This window comes from Prunus avium, chromosome 7 (genome assembly GCF_965620075.1).
Source record: "Prunus avium chromosome 7, drPruAviu1.hap1.1, whole genome shotgun sequence".
NCBI classification, from domain to species: Eukaryota; Viridiplantae; Streptophyta; class Magnoliopsida; order Rosales; family Rosaceae; genus Prunus; species Prunus avium.
Genome location: NC_142290.1, coordinates 26,844,585 through 26,860,105, shown reverse-complemented (window position 1 = coordinate 26,860,105; position 15,521 = coordinate 26,844,585). Strand labels below are relative to the sequence as shown.

The 15,521-nt window shown below is 36.8% G+C and overlaps 2 protein-coding genes across 11 annotated transcripts; one reads left to right on the top strand and one right to left on the bottom strand.

Annotated features, from left to right (window-relative positions):
* Nucleotides 1-7,318: 7,318 nt before the first annotated feature.
* LOC110755856 (serine/arginine-rich splicing factor SC35-like) lies at nucleotides 7,319-11,914 on the top strand. 10 transcript variants are annotated; one of them, XR_015825680.1, is made up of 9 exons: nucleotides 7,319-7,568; nucleotides 7,654-7,732; nucleotides 8,128-8,207; nucleotides 8,348-8,414; nucleotides 9,630-9,701; nucleotides 9,825-10,055; nucleotides 10,156-10,565; nucleotides 10,855-11,063; nucleotides 11,633-11,914. XR_015825680.1 is itself a non-coding variant. In XM_088244219.1 (8 exons), the coding sequence occupies exons 1-8, from the start codon at nucleotides 7,355-7,357 to the stop codon at nucleotides 10,440-10,442; spliced, it is 930 nt and encodes a 309-aa protein (XP_088100345.1). In that variant the 5' UTR covers nucleotides 7,320-7,354; the 3' UTR covers nucleotides 10,443-10,706. The 10 variants fall into 10 exon arrangements, 2 of the variants coding, with proteins under 2 accessions (XP_088100344.1, XP_088100345.1); XR_015825678.1 differs by having other exon boundaries at nucleotides 11,158-11,914; XR_015825677.1 differs by having other exon boundaries at nucleotides 11,138-11,914.
* A 1,994-nt stretch (nucleotides 11,915-13,908) lies between these two features.
* LOC110755858 (large ribosomal subunit protein eL21z/eL21y) lies at nucleotides 13,909-15,515 on the bottom strand. Its single transcript, XM_021957153.2, has 2 exons — nucleotides 15,195-15,515; nucleotides 13,909-14,366 (listed from the first exon to the last, which is right to left on the bottom strand). The coding sequence occupies exons 1-2, from the start codon at nucleotides 15,429-15,431 to the stop codon at nucleotides 14,109-14,111; spliced, it is 495 nt and encodes a 164-aa protein (XP_021812845.1). The 5' UTR covers nucleotides 15,432-15,515; the 3' UTR covers nucleotides 13,909-14,108.
* Between the last annotated feature and the right edge of the window lie 6 nt (nucleotides 15,516-15,521).

Genomic DNA, 15,521 nt, shown 5'->3' with positions numbered 1-15,521 from the left:
CCTTTTCTTTCAAGTAACCAGTTATTACTTCTAGCCTTAGCCTGAAAAACAAGAATTTACCTTTCTAAGGAACTCGTGAGCTTTAATTTAGATGTGTTTTTCATGCTAAGTTTGGGAAGGGTTATTACTTTCAAAAAAAAAAAAAAAAAAAAAAAAAAAAGAATACTTCACTAAAAGGGTGAAAGAAAAGAGAAAAGTTGTGGTTAAGTGGCAATGGTCTCAAATTCAATTCCATGTTTCTTGGTTGTTCGAATGGAAGGAAGGAGTGTGAATCATAATTAGTGGAGGTATAAGGCTTTGTGGTCTAATTGATCACATACAAAAAAAATTTGAATGAAAATCTCAAGCGTGATGTTTCAAAGTCTTTTAGTCAACGATTATATGCTCTTACATTGTGAGTTCCTTGGACTTTGTTGTATCCATATCCTTCATTTCTTACTCACCTTACACCCTTAGCCCCATTACAACCTATAATAAAGACCTAAATTGATCCTAAATGTCATGTAGTTGATTTGCACACATTTTTCAGCTTTTAAGTGTTTAGCATCCTTCTTGAGATCATATTCATGCATGTTTTTCATCTTGCTAATTTTGAGTTAAGTCCCTTATGGTTTAACTCTATTCTCATATTTACTATTGAGTGATGCATTGTAACCCTCTTCCGAGTGATTCATTTGTGAGAGGACAACTTTGGTGAGATTTGAAGTTACATTTGTGCTTGGTATGATTTTTGAAGTTGTGTGAAAACTGAAATTGGAGAATGAGTTTCATTTGGCCATCACACTACTACACTTGAGCATGTTGTGTTCTGAACTTTGCCGCCTTGTGACTAATGTCTAAACTGAGTTTTTCTTGTGAAAACTTTTGAGTCGTTTGCATGAGTCGCTCTCTCTTTGGAAAGTGTTCGGAAAGTTTGTTTCGAGTCTTGTTTTAGTTTCTGTTTTGCTCGAGGACTAGCAAAAGATAAGTTTGGGAAGTTTGTTCGGTTCATTTTTACACATGACTTTTCATGTTATTCACCCACTATTTTGAGTTAGTTTTTGACATTTTATAGCTTTTTACTTCCTTTTTGTGTTTTCTTAGATTTTACCTTGGTTAGATTGAAAATGAGCTAAAAGTGCACTACTTGTTATAATTTCTGTTTTTGTTCATTTTCGTAGGTCAACTTCTTGGCCTGGGATCAGCATGCTCTGGTACTCGGATGAGGTCATGATCTTCATAAGACTTGTTCCAATGGATGTTAACTACAACATATCCAAATTTGAGCTCCATTGGACAAGTATTGCCTATCCAACCAATCCAGCATGTTACCACAGCTCTGGAAATCCGGAATTGGCCAGCTTTTACCTCCTTTGTGTCATCTTGATTCTTCTTGTTACCATAACTCTTGGTAACAAGAAATTACCTTTGTAAATGAGATATTTTCTGAAGCATTTGGCATCTTTGTGAAGTCAAGACTTCATCATGGCAAAGGGGACAAGGGCAAAGGCTTTAAGGAAAGTATGAGTTTTATATTATATTTGTGAGCTGGAAATTGATGGGCAATGGAAAGTTAATTGCAATCTGAAGTTGGGGAGCCTTTTGAACGTGGGGAAGGAAGTCATTGAGAGATTACACAGAGGAGAGCAGATTTTGGAGAGCTTGGAGCTTGGAGAAGGCCAAGGTGCAGCCAAGCTAAGTGGAGAAGAAGACTTCCACCATTGAAGACTTCAAGCTTTCATCATTTCCAAATCTGTAAACTCTTTCTAGTTATATTTCGAATTTGTGTTTGAAATGATTATGAGGAACTAAACTCCATAGCTAGGGCTTAGGTTGAAGCCCTAAACATGATTACCTTATTGTTTTGATGCTTGAGTGTATGAATTTCTAGATATTGTTGATGAATTCCAATTCACCAAATTAATCTATCCTTGATGTGTGTTTTTCCTTGGTTGGCCATCTTTGAAAGCATGCTTCTTGAGATTGTTGGGATTATGTGTATCTTCATGTTTTCCTAAGCAATAAATGGATGGAGTAAGAACCATCCATGTGAATTGGTTTCTTGAATACCTAATGTAAACACCATGCTATTAGGATTCTTGTGATGTTCATATTCTCTTTGAACTTAATGGGTTCTCCTTGTAATTGAATCGAAGTACGAACCATACCTAGGTTCGGTTATGGGGAGGGCACAAGTATTGTAGCACGAACCATGCACTTTACGTATATTAGAGAGAATCAATGCGTCTTGAGCCACGACCCATGGTCTTGATTGCGAACATTTTCATCAACAAGTTTAGAGTTCATCACTTGAGTATCCATGAACATAGGTAGAATTGTTTAGGGTGGATTCCGAAACCCTAGTGTTTGTTACTTGGTACTTTCACATTTTGATAATTCATCTCTGCCATTCTCATTTAAATTCAAAGTCCATTTACTTTCATGCAATAGAATTAGGTCACTTGAACCAAACCAAAACCCTCTCCCCCCCCCCCCCCCCCCCCAATGTGTGTGTGAGTTGTGTGTTTGTTACATTGTGTGTCTTGTTTACTGAATTCTGTTTATTTTCGTAACTGTTTTGGACTTTTGGTCCGCGTTGTGTTCTTGCATTTTCTGTGCTGAATCCAACCGTATAAAGAACTTGAATTTTGGACGTACGGTTGGAAAGTTATAGGCAAAACACTGGACAGAGGTCGAAACTGAAAAACAGAGAAAACGAATCTGCCCAAAAACGACCGGTCGCTTTTACCTGACGACCGGTCGCTTTTCACGTCAAAATTTGAGTTTCGACTCTGCCCAAAAGCGACCGGTCGCTTCTGCCTCACGACCGGTCGCTTTAGCACTGTTCATAGGTGATAAAAGGGTGATAAAAAGTGCTGTTTGTGTTTTTCTTTAGTTTTCTTGTGTTGTTTTATTTCTTTTACACTTCTTTACTCATTTCTAGTTTCCCTATTTCATTTGTGCATTTGTGGTGTGTTAATTAAGTGTTCTCTTTGTACTCAAATTAGAACTTATAGGAAGCCGACAAGTTCTTCGTGGGATCGACCCCGTACTTACATAATCTATACTTCATTAGATTCGTGCACTTGCGGGTATTTTTAATTGGTTGTTTGCACATTAATTTGTGTCCTTTTAGGAATGCAACAAAGAACTAGTGTCAAACTGAATTGAAGTATCAACATTAGATGCAGAAGGTGTATTCTCAGTATCAACATTAGATGCAGAAAGTGTATTCTTAGTATCAACATTAGATTCAAAAGGTGTATTCTCATTATCATTACCACTTTTTCTAAAGAATGAATTAATAGTATTTCCTCTCTTCGCCGGTCTATTATCATCATGTAACATTATATCCTAACAAAAAAAATGATACACCAACTTAATGTTGAGAACCAAAAATACATATATAATCAATAAATATAAACAATAACAACTTAATTACTCCGTGAAATAGAACATTTATCAATTGAAATCTTGCATATATAATTATTGTTGTCTCTTTTCTTGTTGCTCTAAGAATCACCAAAATTTAACGCTCAAACCTTAAAAATCTAACAATAATAATTCAAAGGGTTAATCGTTATTAGTCCTTGAACTTAGTCTTGATTTGCATTTGAGTCCCTCAATTTCCAAAATCGTTCCTGTGGTCCTTTAACTTCGTTAGGACAAATGGTCCTACCGTCAATTTTGTTAACTTTTCTGTTAAATGCAAGGGCAAAATGGTATTTTTGTATTAAAGTGATTAAAATATGAATAAAAAATTAAAATTAAACTCTCTCTCTCCCCCCCCCCTCTATCTCGATTTCTACTCCCCCCAAACTTTATTTTTTTTTTTTTTTGGTTTTTTATTTGATTTTCTTTTATTGTTATTTTAAAGATGTGATTTTTTATTCATTTTTTTGTTTTAATATAAAAATATCATTTTGCCCCTGCATTTAACAGAAAAAGTTAACAAAATTGACAGCAGGACCCTTTGTCCTAACGAAAGTGAAGTTAAAGGACCACGGGAATGATTTTGGAAATTGAGGGACTCAAATGCAAATCGGGTCTAAGTTCAAGGACTAGTAAAACAATTAACCATAATTCAAATTTAGAATTAAATAAGAAGGAAGAGATAAACTTATCAATATTGAAGAACCCACTGAATGATTTTGAAAATGAAGATAGCAGATGTTTCAGTGTACTTGTCTCTTTTACTTTGTTTCGAAGCCCTCTTGTTTTTTTGGGGGGTTTAATGATATGCTAATATTTTAATGATTGTTTTGATCAATATAGAGAAACTAATGAAGCAGCATGCAGGAGCTGAGAAAAAAAAATACACGTTTCATATTCCTTTCCTCTTTTTTTTAATCTTGTTGTAAAGGTGCTTTTGTCTGGCCTTAATCCTTTGTGTGGGCTGAGAAAAAAAAAGGTGTTGTGTAGTGCTAGTGGGCTAATATTTAATTATAGTATATTTATTTATAGGGATATTTGTAGAAATGTCACCTGAACTTATACCTTAATTTTAATTTGTCACCTGAAAAAAAAATTCAAGAGAAATGTCACCTTAACTTTTCAAAATCCATGATTTGTCATCTAATTTTAACACCATCCAATTTTCCATCTATTTTCAAGGGTAATTTAGTCTTTTTTTTTCAATGATATTTTAAAAATGAAAAATTTATTATAAAAAAAATTATATATCTTTTAAATAATTAAAAATGAAAAGAAAAATTAGGAAAGAAAACTTCTCTCTTCCTCCTCGTGTGGCTGGGGAGCCCAGGGCACCACCATCCCATTAGTTGCTTTTATTAGCAACTCATTTAGCAAAGGTGTCTTAAAACCGTCCTTGAGAGACCATAAGAAGGGTACCCTGCTGGCTTCCAAAGCTTGAGCCATCGCCATAAGCTCCTTCTCCGGTGGCCTTGCGACCCCAAAACTAACATACTCCACGAAGGATGCAGCCTTTTGTTTGTCAAGCCAGGACAGGCAACCAATAACGCCGTCTACGGCTGTTAGGGCTTCCGGCAATGGAAGGGATGTAGCAGCAGCTAGGTTGAAAGGTCCGACATAAAAAGCTTGTTGGATTTGGAGGAGAGAAGTTTTCTTTTTCCTAATTTCTCTTTTCATTTTTAATTATTTAAAAGATATATAATTTTTTTTAATGAATTTTTCATTTTTAAAATATCATTAAAAATAAAAAGATTAAATTACCCTTGAAAATAGATGGAAAATTGGATGGTGTTAGCATTAGATGACAAATCATGGATTTTGAAAAGTTAAGGTGACATTTCTCTTAAATTTTTTTTAAAGGTGACAAATTGAAATTAAGATATAAGTTCAGGTGACATTTCTACAAATATCCCTTGTTTATACATTGAAGCTTAAATTGGAAACTTTGCACTGGGCTGCAATGCACTAGAGCCCCTTCTTAGTTCCATCTTTGGTAATGTGGCTAAAGATTTGTATAAATTATATAAATATATAATATAATAATAGAAAATATAAAACTTTGTCGGTACAATCACTTTAATACAATCACTTTAATACAATCACTTTATATATATTCTAAACGGGGAGGGTTCGGGTTGGGGATTAAAATACCATCCCCGCCCCTCGCCGAACGTCATACCCAAAAAATTTCTCATACCTGTCTCCATACCCGTTTTTTGTCCTTCATACGCAACTCATTAAGGTCGAATCCCCGTGAAGACTTTTACCCGTGGGGAAAATTGTCATCCCTAGAAAAAATAGATGAGACTCACCCCAACCGAAATGTTAAATCCTACATGGAATAACATTTTTCTCTCTTCCTGTTATTTTTGGTTGTTTGACCTTGTGATGTTATTTTATTATTTTATTATTATTTTTTAATTAATGTGCCTAGATTGTAGTAAACCAATAAACAATATGTAATAAAATAATATTTTAATTTGACATATTGAGTGAAATGTAAAAGTCCATGGCCTTTCTTAGGATTTTCTGAAACAAAAGGCTAAGGCTGCGTTTGGTTCATGAAAAGTGATACTTGGGGATGGGAAATCAATTGATTTCTCATGTTTGGTACATCCATGCATGGGAAATGGTTGCCTGGGAAATCAATTTAGAATTACAATATAGAATTAAATGCATTCTTTTGTTATTTCATTTCATATGGGTATAATTGAAAAATTAAACAAAATTTATTTTACATTCTACACAAACCAAACATGGGAAAGGAAATAAAGTGGTATTTTCTGGTTACTTGCCCAACAACATTACCAAACATAGGAAAAGAATCTTCCATTTCCCATCAAATCCGTTCTGTGAACCAAATGTGGCCTAAAGAAAAAATAACCGTGAAAACTGGAAAAAAAAAAGAAAAGAAAAAAGATAGGCAATTAATAAGAGTGGGTTGTGTGTGGCTCTTTGTTAGCAGGTGGGTTGTGAGATAGGAAAGAGGCTGGGTTGTGGTGAGAAAAATTAAGAAGTCTATAATCAGCGTACTGAAGGAGTAGTGTTTTTGTTTTATTTTTCTAATTTTCTAATAGAAATTAACGGTGCTAGCAACTGTTAAATTAAACGTCATATGTCAAAATAGGCTAAATTGGTGATTTGCCCATGAACTTGTACCTAACTTATTGACCCCCTATCTTTTTTTAATTTAGAAAATTAAGGATATAAACTTTTTTCTTACACCAATTTCCCATATTGTCTAAATCCTCAACATTTCATCAAATTTTCTATTAAATCATTAAAAATAATATTACTTTTTTGGAAAAAAAAAATAGAAGGAAAAGAGAACAACAACAAAAACCCCTATCCCCACCCATTCGCGCCCCCCATCCTCTATATATATTTTTTTTTTCTACCCCTCCTCCTCTCTCTCCATGACACTTCTCCCCAGGCAACCAGCCCCACCCCAACGCACCTTCCCCCGCCTCCCCCCCCCTCTCTCTTGTCACCCCCTTCCCTTAGGATTTGGGGTTTTGATCTTGAGTGATTAAGAGTATTTACGCAAGTTCAAAGGTCCTAAATTCGATTTCCTCATCTTCCAATATTGCTTGTATAAAAAATGAAGTATTCAGTTATGAAAAGAAAAAATGAATATTAAAATACACACAATTTTCAAGCAAGTTTGTACTTGGTTTAAATTAAAAAAATTCGGACATAGAACTATCTCACAATGCACGTAGGTCATGTGTTTTACAATTTATTGCACGAATGATCCTTGTGAAACTGAATGGTTCATATTATTGTGTGATCGAGTCATAGTGTAATTTGGTTTTCTTTTGTACTTTTTTTTTGGGGGTATCAATAGCCCAAAGGTATTTGGGTTTGGGTTGATTTTGAGCCCTAAATCCAAAAATCCAATCACCAAAACCCCCAAAAGGTCCAGACTCCTCTTCATCCCTGGATGTATTTGCAGTCGGGGAACCGCAACGATTCTTCAAGAAAGTTCTATTCTACCCTCCAAATTTACTCGCCACAAATCCAAACCCTAATCCCAATCTCTCTCTCTCTCTCTCTCTCTCTCTCTCACAGAGCAAGAACCATGTCTCACTTTGGTAGGTCCGGCCCTCCTGACATCGCTGACACCTACTCTCTCCTGGTCCTCAACATAACCTTCCGTCAGTCTCTGTCTCTGCTTCTGCCTCTGTTTTTATTTTTTGGGATTTAATGGCGGTAATTTGTTGATTTATTTAATTTAAATAGGTACGAGCGCTGATGATCTGTTTCCGCTTTTCGATAAGTATGGCAAAGTTGTCGACATTTTCATCCCCAGAGACCGAAGGTCGGTTGGGATAAAGCTTTTTGTTTTGTGTGTATTTTTTTTTTCTATAATATGTTTGTTTCCGGAGAAATTGAGTAGCTTTGTTATGTTTGAAAACAATATTCATCAATGAAGAACTGCCAAGATATTGTTCTTGTTTGTAATCCCATTTAATCCTTATTTTTCTTATTCTCACGGATGCTGAGAAGATATGGGAATTCGACGCTTTTGATCATCTGTATATCGTGTTCGGAGGAGCAATTTAGCTTCTCTTAAAGTGGAGGACTAGGAACTTGTAGGAAGTGCAAATTTGAATTATGTCCTTTTCCCCTAAGTTTTTGTTGTATTTGTTTCAGTGAATTGTTTTTCTATTTGAAGACTGGATTTTGGGTATTTATTTTCCTTTTGTGGGTTAGGACTGGCGAGTCTAGGGGTTTTGCTTTTGTGCGATACAAATATGCCGATGAAGCACAGAAAGCAGTTGAAAGGCTCGATGGTATGCACATTTTTATTTTTAGAAGCATTACTATTATTGTTATTCCTATTATTTTAATCTGGGTTTAATTTTCCTTTAAAAAAAAAAAAAAAAATTGTCTCGGCTTCCTAATTGTCTTGAAAATGTTAAATACTTTTCAGGAAAAGTTGTTGATGGTCGAGAGATAACTGTTCAGTTTGCAAAATATGGGCCAAATGCGGAGAGGATGTAAGTTTATCATTTTTGGATGTTTCTTATATATTGGATTCATGATAGCTGAAGCTTATCTTGAGTGCCGTATGTACCTGAACTATGAACTTCTAATAGGGTCTCCATATGCTTTTGCTACTATTTGTTAAAACTTAGTCTATTTACTATTTGTTGCATAGGTTGCAGTTGTTTTCTATGAATCCTATACTCTGTTTTATGTTAGCAATTTTGTATGTATTGTTTGTTCTTTTTTATTTAACTAAACTTAAAAGCCCTCATTTTGTTCCCAAGGGGTTTTGATTGTGGAACCAAAGTTTATTTGTTAGACTAGAAGGGTTTCTGGCATGGAATCATGCAAGGATCCCATATAATCATGGCTTTGGCTTCACACCTGCAATGCCTCCAAGCCAAAACTGAAGGTGTCTGATCTGCAAATTTGTGAAGGAAAACATTTTTCCATTTTTTTTAATGACTGGACCAGAGGAATGGGTTGTGACATCATCCGCCATTTTTCTTCTTCTTGTTCAAAAGTGACCGAAAAATTATGAATAATGGGGCAATCTGTGGTGGCGCGTAGGAGCTCATGGCAGCACCAGAAGGTTGTAGTGAGGTGGGGCCATCAGGATCGGATTAGATCTGGTGGGGTGGCAGTGGTCGTGGTTGTGGTTTAACGGAGGTGGTCTTGGGTTTAATGGTGGTGATTGTAGAGGTGGTGGGGTGGCTGTGGTGGTATGTTTGTTTTTTACCATGATGGTAGGAGATGTGGTGTGTTCACTGGTCATGATTGATGTTGCAGGTAATAAAAATAAAATAAAAAGAATATGGGGTAGAAGTAGATATATAGAGACGAGAGAGAGTTTTTTATTAATTTTTTGCCCACTTGTTTTTAATAAATACATGTGGCTTACATTTGGAGTCAATGTAAGCAGACATATGGGACCACACTGTCCACACACACTTAACAGATTTGTTAATGGAATGGTCCATATGTAAGGTTTATTCGTGTTCGTGTATGAGTTCGTAAACACTAAATAGTTCGGGGTTAACTTGAAAAGGCCCTAAGAGTTTGGGGGGTTTATGTAGTTGACACTTTTGTTTGTATATTTACAGTAAGTTGTACTTGAATTGATGTTATTTGAACTGCATTGATAATGAATTCGAACCTTGAAAAGCTAATTTTGTTTGTTATGTAGCTTCTATTTACCGTTCTTTTCCTGATCTCCCTTGTTTCAGTCAGAAAGGAAGGATTACTGAAGCTCTACCAAAATCAAGGTACAGGTCAAGAAGTCGCAGTCCTCGGAGAAGGTTAGTCTTCCCTTGGTCTTTCTTTGTGATGGATTGTGTTCTGTCATATAATTTGAAGGATCCTGAACTGAACCTTCTATTTTACAAGTGAACGTGTAATACGTACTATTTAAAATCTTCCAGGTACCGAGATGACTACAGAGACCGGGACTACAGGAGGAGAAGTCGCAGCAGGAGTTTGGATAGGTATGACCGTGACAGATACCATGGGAGGGACAGAGACTATCGTCGACGAAGCAGGAGCCGCAGTGCCAGCCCTGATTACTATAGGAGCAGGAGAAGAGGGCGCTATGATGATGAAAGGCGGAGTCGAAGTCGAAGTAGGAGTCCAATTCGAAGTCGTTCCATTGATAGGTTTTAAGCTCTGCTAATCATTATTTAAGTTATGTTCATAATCAAATACTAGCTCTTCCTTTATGATTATTTTTAATTTATATACTAATCTGTATTGTAGTGTCTCTCCTGCTCGGCGTAGCCCTAGTCCTCATAAGAGTCCTTCCCCACTAATCAGGAGCCGCAGTGCCACCCCTGATAGACGTAGTCGCGATGGACATTCCCCTACTTCTCGAAGTGTTTCACCACGCCATCGTCCTGCTGATTCTCATACCCCATCCCCTCGAAATTCAGATGTTGATGTGAGTTGATGTCTACAGTTTTCGTTGCTTCTGGAACGATTACTTTCTCCTGCATGGGTGGAAGAGCATTGAACTGGTAACTCTTGAATCGATTTTGCAGGATTGATGTTTCTGGTTGTATGGAAATGATGGAAGCACCCTGAGTTGTGTACTTCTTGCAGCTCTGCTGATGTCAAGGATCTTTGATCATAATGCGTTGTTTTAGTAGGTGTCATGAGTGCTAGTTTTGGTAGGACTGGTTTCTTTAGTATTTAACTATTTAATGCTGAGCTTTATATATCCTTTATTGATCTGGGATGGACTTTGTAGTTTGTAGATTTGGTATTTCAGCACTTATGAAGGATGTGCTTGTGTGGTTTCTTAGTGTATCTGCCTTTCATCTTTATTTTTGTGTGTAATTTTATTGTTCACTTTTGTTCCTGCCTTACACTGTTACTGATATATGAGTCTATGGTCTCAAGTTGTCTGGTTCAGTTTATAGGACTGATTCATCACGAACTATTTCTTGGGTTTTATAGTTATGTTCGTGAAAAGAGTGATTGAGGCTTGGATAAGAGGATGTTGATTTGTAGCCGTGGGTGCTGTTTCTAATTTGTAGATGGATGGTCGTGATTGTGGTGCTGGTTGCAGCAGTATGCTGGTTTTAGAAGTATGATTGTTTTGGCAGTGAGAGCTGTTTGCAGGGCCAATAACTTAATCTGTTTTTCTCCATACCGAATAAATTTTGGTAAGAAATATGGTTTGGCTCTTTGTATCTGAAAAGTGTTATATACTCTAGGATTTTAATGTTTGACCTGATAGTCCATGAAAGGAGTTTGTAGTTGCTGCGGTGGCTGTAAGTGGGTCTTTACCTGCGTGTAGCTCATGCTGCATATGAGATTGATGTGTAGTTCGTTATGAACCTGAAATGGTTTGTAATTGCTGTGATGGTAGAAGTTGAACTGGTCTTTACCTGTAGCTGATGCTGCACATAAGTGATTCATTAAAACCCGGATGCGGATACCAGGCATGAACTGTGGATACTAACTATGAAACCTTGTATGCTGGGCTCAACTATGCAGCCACAGTAATGAGAAATGGTAACAAAGTTTACAGTTAATTTCTTCAGGGTATTTAAGACTACTATGTTTAGTCCCAACCTGTTTAAAATTGTATTAACCTTTGTGATGAATTTACATAGATCTTGTCTCACACAAGTTCAAGGCTCTAGCTGTGAAATGGCAGCTGATCAGTATTTTGTTGTATCGTAATAATGTTTCTTGGGTGACTGAAGCTCTAGCGAATAACCACCTGCAGCTTGCAGCTTGCTGTCGCTGTTGCTGCTATTTTACGATGGGGTTGGGTAGGCTATTACCAGTTGGGGCCTTGACAATGGCTGATTGGTGTGTGCTGATACCGAAAGATTTGTTTTGTGGTGTATGTTATGCCTATAACATGGATTGACGGTCGCCGGTCCTATGTTTCGAATTAGTCATCCCTCCATTAAAAGTGGCAAAATATGTACATTGACAATGCCTGATCTGACACAAACTATTTTGCTTTTTCTCATATATATAATGATCCTTCATTAATCTTTCATTCCTTTTCTAATTACAAGATCTGTCGCTTATCTTGTGCTGCATATACCCGAAATTGCCATATGATTCTTCCAGTCAGCGCATTATTGATTGTGCATTCAGGCTTGTATTTAAACTGGAGGTTGGATCTTGCATGTTTGCATACACAATCGATCTGCTCTCAGGCAACTCATTGTCATGTAAATTTGCTCCCAATGTTGCTAAAATTAATCAAAGCTGGAGAGGGTAAAGAGGCCAACCCAAGCTCAGCGAATTCGGGTTGAACCCGGGTTATCCAAACTGATCATGTTAGGATCAAAGTTTATGTTATAATTAAGGCTAATGTGATTAGCGAACAACAACATAAACAAGAAGTTGAATGTAAATCTCCCACTATTAACAATGTTATTTGCTTGATATTCCTTCTATAGCCCGTATGTACGTGTCCTCAGGCCCTCATGAAATGATTCATAGTCACTTTGGAGGATCCTTACAATAGTATGTGCAAAAACAGACTCTACTTTTGCACACTCCGACACCAGATGGTTCTTTGGAGCATTCCTTGATGCAATTCTGCAGCTCACATCTGATTGATTGATCAATCAGCTTATGGCACGAGTGCTCCGGGATCCTCACGGCGCGTGCATCGCCACGAACCACCGAGCAAGTGCCAAATTCAACTGCCCAATTAAAAGGGGGAAAAAAAACCAATAGCTGAATTATGCTAGTTATGAGTATAAACCCCGAAATAATGAAGAAGAAGAAAAGAATTGAAAGCAATAGGTTAATGGTGTTAAGAGAGAAGGTACCTGAGACAAGAAGAAATAGCAGGATAGGGTAGAATGTGAAGGATGCCTTCATCTTCGGTACCAAAAAAAAAACTCAAAGCTTCATCATTGTAATTAATTTGTAAGATAAAAGAGTCCTTAAAAAAGGCTGATGTCTTGTTATATACGGTGGCCAAGATTCTTACAGAAAATTCTGAAAAGAAGAGAAAACTGGGCTGTATTATTTATTTATCTCAGAGACAGAGAATCAGTTCTCAGAAAATAATACTTTGGATAATTACAATTCTTTTGGTCAGCAACAAAAGTAAAGGTACCAATTTTCTCTCTTCTTTTTTCTTTTTTTTTTTGTTTTTGGGGTACAAAACCAATTTTCCTTTGGGTAGAGAAAGAAAACAAAATTAACAAGAGTAATTGGAAAGCAAGATTTCTCTGTTTGAAGTTGGAACCCCAGCCCAGCTCACCTTATATTCTTTTCTTGAACCAAAACATGGTAGACTTTAGATTAAATGCTTCTGATTCTATCTTATAGGGAGTTCATCTAGTGTCACATTTAATATGAATTGTCTAGTAGAAAACACCACCTTAAAAAAACAGCTTATATCCTATAACTTTGTTAAACTTTTGGCCAATTCAACAAAAATGTAGACTTAGCCTATAAAAAATGTCGCCACACTACAAGAATGTCTGCAAACCAGACGGACGATTTCTATAAACCAAACATGGTCCTTGGTCATGCGTTCAAATCCCGTAAGACCATAGAGGGTGAAAGATTTGAACCACATGCATCACAAACAATGCCGGTCAAATCCAAAAATTCACATGACCTACACGGAGTAAATAGTTTAAGATTTGCTCATTAATCCAAAAGAACCATTTGAAGCTGAAGTTTCTCGAGTTCATACTTGCATAGAAAGTAAGGAACGTAGGATTTACGAACTTATAAAAAATTCACGAGAGTTTAGACAAACCATGTGTCAGTGCTTAGATTAACAATTAATAGACACAGTAGAGCCCAAAATTTAGTCCAATCTAAAACAAATACAGGTGTAAAAGAGACTAATATAATTAAACTTTGATCATTAGAAAAACCGTGAGGTGCTAATTTTTTAATGCAAGAAAAAGGGGGAAGTTGAACCTGCAAAATAAGCATTTCTAAAAACCAAGCCACAGCTTTACGCCAGTCAAGTGCTGGGAATAATCAGAAACAACTTAAGCACAACACCACAAATAACATAGGTAATTCCAGACGATTTCCACATTCGCACAAAATTGTACTTGAAAATATCATGTATCATAAAACATTAAACTAAGCAATTTCTGCTGCAGCAGATGAAAGTACCTCAAAAATTTTCAAAAAACAAAACTAAAGAAACACTTGAATAAACTAGACCAGTCCTTGGGGATAACCAACACAACTGTAAAATAGATCTAGTATCCTCCTTTAAGATCATTGACCACATCGTAAGGAATGGGAGTAACAGTTTCCATGACTGCACCTTCAACCCTGAAACCTGGCTTGGGTCCCTTTGGCTGCCTCTTGGTGCTAATAACCTCACCCTTTGCCTTGGCCTCAGCCTTCAACTCATCGTTCTTTATCTTCCTCAAACGGAATTCCTCAGTGCACCTTGAAGGCTGCACATGCTCCACACGCACATGGATCCTCTTCCTGATAATCCTGTTGCCAACCTGATATCACGCACAAGCATACAACTTGTAAACCTTCCAATAATCGATTGCAAAATAAAACATACAACAATCATTTAGCATCAGGGCAAAAGCAGGATAGAATTCCTCAAATCATGAGACAAAAGGAAACTAGATTTATCACAATGATCAAAATTACAGTGCTCAAATCAAAGCTCCTGATTGATCCAAGTAAAGGCTTAACCTATATTATCTCCATTGTACAAAAATGGTTCTCCCTAGAATCACTAACCTACATAATCTTTTATTTCCATAAGTGAAAATAAATTAAAAACCTAATTTCCCGATCCATAAAGGAAAAACTGAATCAAACACGTCATAACACATCCAGCAGACATGCATAAACTATATATAATCTGCACATAGCTTCCTATAGCTATTATTTCCCAATAGAAGCTGAACATTATTGATAACTTTTCTCGATCTTAATTGCAGTGAGTTATAAACATCTGACATACAGTAAGCCATTCTCTAACAAGGTGTATTACCCAGCTTCTCATTCAGCATAATCTAGACATCAACAGTACAATTAGCAGCTATAAACTAAAACCATCTGAAACCCACAAACCACATAACCATATACATAAAATCCCCATTTCCCCCTAACAACAACCACAACAATGATAGCTATAATGTACGAAGATGTCACTGAACACTATTAAGTCGAAATCAAACCAAAAGTTCGGAAATTTCAACAAGAACCCACAAATCCAGACAACCATTCCACAGAAGCAAATCATCAAACATCATTCAAACAACAACTCAGAGTCCAAAAATGAAAATACAGAAAAACCAACGAAAATAAATCACCTGCTTGTTGATCTCCACACCGATGGCGCGCTTGGTGACGTTCCAGACGCGACCAGTACGTCCATGGTAGAACTTGTGGGGCATACCCTTGTGCACGGCGCCGTTAACCTTGACGTCGACATAGTCGCCGATCCTGTAGGTCTTCAGATAGGTTGAGAGAGGGATGTAACCCTTCTTCCTGAAGGCCCGCGAGAAGAGATCGCGAGTACGAGACCTGAGACCGTGTCCAGCCGGCATTTTGAGCTGCTTCTCTCTCTCTAAGGTTTGGAGGTTTCTTTCTGAGAGTGGCTGCTAAAGCCCTAGACAATGAGGGTGCGTGTGGATGTG